General features: G+C 34.8%; 1 protein-coding gene across 23 annotated transcripts in view; it reads right to left on the bottom strand.

Annotated features, from left to right (window-relative positions):
• The window catches only part of LOC127851091 (uncharacterized), a 194,396-nt gene that overhangs the window by 116,357 nt on the left and 70,495 nt on the right, over positions 1-7,544 (bottom strand). For 3 of the 23 annotated variants that reach the window (XM_052384597.1, XM_052384598.1, XM_052384600.1), the window contains exon 1: positions 2,785-3,443. The exons of 9 other annotated variants lie outside the window; for them this stretch is intronic. Coding sequence is in view for 8 of the 14 variants with exons in the window: in XM_052384613.1 (XP_052240573.1) it covers positions 1,116-1,317 (202 nt within the window). In the remaining 6 variants the exon portion in view is untranslated. Of the gene's footprint in view, positions 1-1,115; positions 2,361-2,679; positions 3,462-3,493; positions 3,833-7,544 lie in introns of those variants that run through there. 11 more of the 23 variants (XM_052384596.1, XM_052384599.1, XM_052384613.1 and 8 more) reach the window with 10 other exon arrangements.

The following is a 7,544-nucleotide window of genomic DNA, read 5'->3' as shown; positions in this document are numbered from 1 at the left end:
TAAATGTATATAATTTTTGTGTCGACATATTCTAGCGATCATTGCAGTGAAACTCACAAGGGAATTGTTACAACAAGAATGCATTGTGATGCACGTATAGCATGTCTAATTTGGCTTCGAATCGGATTGATGTGTAAACGTCAAATATATTAAATATAATTACCTATTGTATACTATTCGAACATCACGCTATTCGCTAAACAAAACACATTTGTAGTATTCAGATGTTTGCTGCACGCACAAAGAAAAGACACGTTTTGCAATTTAAAACACTATCTTACGTCTGCCAAGCAATTCGGTGTTTTTTTGTGTTTATTTCTTTGAAATCTGGAACACGTGACAGGAAATGCAAAATATTACGAGTAAATGTTCCGCCATTTAAAGATATTTATCTCGTCCATGATTCATTGAAAGATAGCGCTATAGGTTGCTGAAAACCCCCATCGTTCTTATCAACACTCATGAATATTGCGTCATTAAAGATACGGAAGACAGACATTTTATACATTTGAATTTCGTTGTATTAAGCAATATAAATTTCATTTTTGTTTTACATAATTCTTAATTACAGTGAATAATGCTTTTCAAACACATAGTTTAGGAATATGTCCGTTTCGTTATATCTGTCTTAAATGGTTTTTTTTTCAGTTTGCGACACTTTAATACATTAAGATACTTGATATTACTTTGCGTTCGTAGTTCGCAACTGTTTTGGTGAAAAAATATACAACACTTAGGCATATAAAGTCTCAATTGACTTATCTGCAAGATCATACTTACGAACTCAATAATTAAGCGTAATGAAATGCGAACTTCGGAGGCTTTTTCCGTAACTTCGCGCTCGTATTTGTTAGCAAGATGTATTGCTCTAAAACGTTGTTATTATATACATTGAATTGTATAGATAATTTGTATAACCTGTATTAATAATTTGCAGAGTTTGGTTACTAAATTTTGAACAATAGTATTTAAATCGCTGCAAACAATTTGCAATAACATAACAAATAATAACTATTTTCTTTCCCACAAACATGTTATCTGGAACATTCTTTGATTAAATTTAAGTAACTCCGTCTTTAGATATGAGTAGCGAACCTGTCGGCAATTGACTTTACCTGGAAGTTGGTCGTGAATCTGCCTGTCATTCACGAGCCACGTGCACGTGTCATTGTTACAGAGTGCAAGCAGCCCCTTGTGCACGGGATGGATTATATAGTCCCCGTCGCCTATCAACCAATAGGGCGTCACATAGCATATCACTATCGCGGCGAATGAAAGCACAACGCAAACGTATCCAAAACTTTCGATGTGGGACATCGTTTTTTGACGTCGAGTTTAATGTTCCGTTCAGTTAATACGGCACAAACGTCATGGGTAAAATAGTCGGCTGATTGTCAATTGTTTACAGACAATATTGTATTCTACGAGCAAACGTTTACAACCGTCATTTCACCCCAACACCCATTTCTAACACTTCATTATAACACTTACACCATCAAGTATTTTATACCGTATTTTCCTTGAATGATTACGTACGTTTTGTTCATCTTTGTTCATGTGTGTACACACGTATCACAGGAAGTGTTTTCAGCCAATAGAACGTACAGAACGTTTACGTTCCTCCTCACATTTTCTTGTCCGCTTTCTGTGCTAGCTTTTTGTAGAAAACATTTACCGAAACTATGAATAGCTTTGATTATCCACACGATATATTTTTCCTTTCATGTTTCATCTCCATTCCTTTTTGAAGAAATTTTCTGTGAATTGCCCACTAACTTTTCTTGGAAGTTGTATGTTTACCCGTTTCACTTCAAAGAAATGACTACTACTCAAGTCTACAATCTCCGTATTTCTGAGCCACGATAATGCTAGTGGAATCTAACCGCGGTTACATCTCACCTGAACGAATTTTCGCACTAGGAAATTTTCAATAAAACAAACTCCACGTCTCGAAATTTCGAATATACATTTGCCATCATTATGGAATCAGAAAACCATCTGGGAATGATTTGTATTAGGCGAAAAAGCAAGTCGAATAAGAAACAAATACGAAGGGGAGAGTCTTTACTCTAACTACACGGCTTGTGTTGATAATCCAATGCCTTTAAGTGAATCCCGTACGTTTATGTAAAATCATACACAATAATCTATGCACTCTGAATCAGCAGACGATTTATTGCATTTATCTTACGGACGATTCCGCTGATAGTCGATGTATAACGATTTGGAATTGATGTTTAAACAGGTGGTCTGATTTGTAGTCTTTATAAATCCTTATTTCAATACGAAAATGCAGCATGTGAACATGCAGAAATGACTGACGCCATTAAACGTATAAGTCATGTTTTCGGAAAAAGGGGCTTAATGCAAATGCATAAAATGACGTCCCAGCTTAGCCTGTGTATTCGCACACGCTAATCAAGGAAGACACTGTCCGCTTTTATGGAATGTTTTATTTAAGTCTCATCTAAACGAAATTTCAGTATATGCGGAAAGTTTCAACATGATTAGCCTGCGCGGACTGAACAGGCTAATATGTGACGACACCTTTAGCCTCGTTTACTTCCCCTCGTGTCTAAATTGATATAATACAATACATTATTAGTACTCAAGTTTTGCACAAGAAATTGTTGCATGATGAAAAATGGCTACTAATTATAGAAAATTAACACGTTTTACCTTATAGCAATACTTGGTTCAAGCATGTTCATTTCTATCTCAACATTTTAGAGCCCGTTTTTCGCTTACAAAGCGAAATTATATTAATCCGGAACAAACACTTACGCTATGAAAATCAATTCCATCTATAACGTACAGTGTGGGTTCTTCTATATAAAGAAACTTATTAACCGTGAATTAACACTCTAAAACTTAATTAGTATTTCATCGCTTTTTCTAAAACACAACACGCCGAAAAATTAATCGCTTTTTAAATTCGAGAAATAATATTTTCTCGCACAATACTGAACAATGCACCATTGCAGTAAATATAGCATCGCCGTTCAGAATACCGCCCATTCGTTCAGTGCAGTACACGATTATCGACTTTCGTTTTTCGCTCACTAACACTGTCTTTTAACTAGTCCAATGACTCTTCATAACCAAGAGGATATACCGGCCCAATGTCTCTCACTTGATATATGAAAACAACAGACCTGTTTTGCGTTGAGTGGGCGATGTTTTTGTGTAATAACTGTATTTTTCATTTCGGGCTCCCACACTGTATGAATTATTATAGTCTGAGACAGTATAAGAACAAATTAAAGATTTTAAGACAAACATATTTAAAAAGTAACCTCTATAATGAGGCCGATTTCGACCATCATACGATGTTAAACATTAAATATTAAACCACTGAGCCTTGCGGTAACATGTAACATTGCGGTTACATATAACATTAAAGTTTCATTTAAAATCTGCACGCCGGTCATGTAGAAGTCGTTAGAAGATAAACAAATGATCGCACGCAGGTACGGACTAAGGTAGAACTCACAACACAGTATCCTGTAAGCTGTCAATAAGTACACCATGCTCGGGTGAGCTAAACATCGCAGTCTTGCAGCTGTTTTGCAAACGTCTCGGAAAATCTGTGCTCTGTTTGCATCTCTCTTTTAAACTACTTTTCTACACCCTATTCTCACAGCGACTGTAGAAACGCGCGCATTATTTGTACACAAACACCGGAGCGCCGAGCTTATCGGTTGACGAATATCCCAGAGTGCATGGTCGGACAAATATCCAATAATTCTTGACAAGTTCACGGCCACAAGCGTTAACTCTGTTCGATATTTAGTTCAGTATATTGTTTTTGTAATTACGTTTCCGTTCTAAATAACTCGCGCACTTAAACTACCAGGTCATGTATAGTTTAATACAATGTAGCACACAATCGGCAATTTCCGTAAGTAACTGTACGGTTTCCGGTTTTACTTTCCATGAGAACTGTCGCACACAATTACACTGTAATATCAACGATAAGACGAATTGAAGGGAAAATGCATGTAGAAATAGAGCCCGAATAAGAAGGTTACATCGAACAAGGCTTCAACAAAACATCCATGTAGTGTCATATTTTCACGTAGTATAAACGCAGCGGGAATATCCCACTGGTGACCCTGTGTCAGTGTAAAAGATAATGACAGGGCAGGCTCGCTTAGTTGCTAGAGCGCAGACATACAAGTCTGGGGATCGCTGGTGTGATCCCCTGTTGTGCCACATAACCCTTTTTGGACTGGTCATACATTGTTTTATATGGCGTTTCTACCCCTATCTCTGATTCAAATAGGGCGGTATTCAGCTACTATCATAAGTCTGTGCACTTAGTACTATCAATTTCCACGCAGAGTTGTCGGATTTGGTAGGATTTTATTTTATTGGACGAAGTATCATTTTCGTTTACAATTTGAAAATAGTTAATAAGTTTAGTTCATAATAAATACAATAATTACCAAAAAAATAATAAAAAAAGTAAAATATATACGGCAAAATTAAAGTACCACGAGGCAAGTCTATAGTGTCGTGGTTGGTTAGTAAAGCAGGGATTTGATCCAGCCAGGCTGTTTCCCGTCAAATCTCTCAGCGGAGGTTGTTAGTACTGCCAAACCAGCAGTCTCAAGAAAAGTGTGAGCTGGTAGACTGACCGACGTGATATGACGTATATTCTTTTGAAATCGGCGGCAAAAAAATCAAACAACAAAAACAAACAAGCAAACAGACAAGTAATTCAGACAAACTTAACAGCATTCATACACACTTGTTGCTAATTAAGACATAAATTAATTCAAATTAGCTGAAAATCACAAAGTTGAAGTCACTGAATCCATCAACGCGGGGAATGTGTATATATCCAACAAAACGTTTCGAAGTACTCACGCTTTCGATGGAGTCAACAATATAATACAATAATTCTCTATTTTGCTGACCACCGTTATGACGTTATTTTGGCGAGATGACGTTGTCACTACGAAACGACGTCACGTATTTAAGGTAGGGGGTCCAGGTTTGTCAACGCTTCGATACTTTGATCTGTATTTTAAGCACTTACCTACATTTCGAAAGTAACATAGCAATGACAACATAACATATAGTTTAATGATATGAAATGCCTCAACTACACCAATAGTGATATTATTTTTATTATTACAAGAATGAATTCCATTTCAGGTTTTTAACGGTTGGTTTAATTACTACCGGTCGTTCCGTCTTATTCGCTAATGTTTAACCAAACTTGTTTTCGTTTTTTTTTTGTGCATTTTGTATGATTTTAAGATGGTATGCGTAACATTGCTTTAAATAGAAGTCCAGAATAAAAAAAGCACCAGCCGTGTGCGGCACAAATAATAATCCTTAGAATATTTAGATACAGGTCTATTATTTCTCCCCGATTTAGTAGTCGAACAATTACACACATTTTTCCACCTGGAAATGTAATTGAAAGTGACGTAGTTATCTGCGACAACGAGCTGATCCATTTTCAGGCTAACAACTTTAAAACACAACAACAACAGCAAAAACAACGATAAAGCTTATACAAGTTCAAAACGTTCTGTATAATATATGCATCATACAATTTATAAGTAGTGTTTGAAGAAAATCGAACGCTAATAATTTGTGTCTGTTGTCGTTGGCGTCTCGTGAACATCATTGTTCGGGTGAACATAGTTTGTCTGACAAAAAACGTCGAACAATTCATCTTCTGTGACGAAACAAAATCAAACAGTAATATCAGTATTTTCTTATTCTATTTTGACCTTGATTTATACAATGTTCGCTATTGAATTTTCCTATACAAACGTAAGGCTTTGTCATTACAAACGATCCAAGTATTCGAAAAACGATATTATTTTAAAGAGTGTTATTTCTGCATCGGCAATTTTATACACTGTCTGTGAATACCAAAACAACATTACACCATGGGTCATTTCTAGTTTGTTTGTCTTGTATAATATTTAACCGTCTACGTCAGTAATTAACACCAAATACAGTTGCAATAATTCTTTTTTTTCTGTTGTATCAATTATTAAGACTGCCTCTGAATCTTCGAGAAACATTATCTTATGGGACATGTCTAGTGCTGTTTTTTCAGAGTTTTATGTAGCCCGATATATCAATGATTCTAATATTATTAGTGATCTTTAATCTTAATTGTGCGGTGTTGTCTTGTGCACGCGTCGTTTGCTTTTGCACGCGCTGATTCGAATAGCATTTTCAAGAAAGTCAAATTTCTTTTTAAAAGGTGAATGTTTAAACAGTGAGATTCAGACCTCATTACAACTTGCTGTAACCAGTACTAAGCGTACTTAGGTCAGTAACTGCCAACATTACGTGGTTCACAGGTAGGGGGAATACAGTAAGATTTACAGATCTAATGTTTCTTCTTAACTCCAACTGGTTTGATGACCACGCAATAGAACAGCATATATTTGTTTAAACAAACGGAAGTTATTTTTATTCAAACATTATCAGACACACAATTTAACAATTGAAATGAGAGCTCCATTGCAATATGCCGAGATCGGTTTTGCGGCTTAATTTTGTCTTTTAGTTAGTAGGTTTATTTTATAGAGGATATCTAATAGTTATGCTAGATTTTTTATTCTAGTTCACAAAGTGATCAGACAACGTTTATATTTTGTCTTATTACGAGTTGAATTAAATTGATTATTTACCAAAACCCAGCATATAATATTGCTAATTAAAGCTTTTGATAATGATGAAAAGGCAGTATTTCGCGGAGAAAATAACATCATGGCATCATATTATCGACGTCATTTCACAGTTAGACAGAGACCAGTATTAATAATATCCAGTTTTATTATTCACAGTTTGAATAATAACATTAGGAGTTTTAAATAACTTATTATGCTCTGTAGACCACGTTATAATTTTCTTATTTTTCGGAAGATCAGCTATAATAATTCATCTTGAAGAATACATGTTGATTTTCATTAAGAATTGTATTATTATTTTTGAGCACATGAAACTGTTTGTATGATAACATGTGAATTACATAGGAATATCATAATTTTACAGTTGGAAATTAATTGCTTCTACTGTGAAAATCATCGATCTACCCCGTGAACTAAATTATATATTTTTTATAAATATTTACAGCGATATGTGTTCATATACTTACTATACATATTTACAGCGATATCTGTTTGTATACTTACTAAACATATTTACAGCGATACCTGTTTGTATACTTATTAAACATATTTACAGCGATATCTGTTTGTATACTTACCATACATATTTACAGCGATATCTGTTTGTATACTTACTATACATATTTACAGCGATATCTGTTTGTATACTTACTATACATATTTACAGCGATATCTGTTTGTATACTTACTAAACATATTTACAGCGATATCTGTTTGTATACTTACTAAACATATTTACAGCGATATCTGTTTGTATACTTACCATACATATTTACAGAGATATCTGTGTGTGTACTGACTAAACATATTTACAGCGATATCTGTTGATTGATTTCTCAATAAATGGATCAGATGTTGCACATCTTTAAATGACCC

The sequence above is a fragment of the Dreissena polymorpha genome, chromosome 11 (assembly GCF_020536995.1).
Source record: "Dreissena polymorpha isolate Duluth1 chromosome 11, UMN_Dpol_1.0, whole genome shotgun sequence".
Classification (NCBI taxonomy): domain Eukaryota; kingdom Metazoa; phylum Mollusca; class Bivalvia; order Myida; family Dreissenidae; genus Dreissena; species Dreissena polymorpha.
The sequence above is the reverse complement of the archived record's forward strand: the minus strand, read 5'-3'. Positions and strand labels throughout refer to the sequence as shown.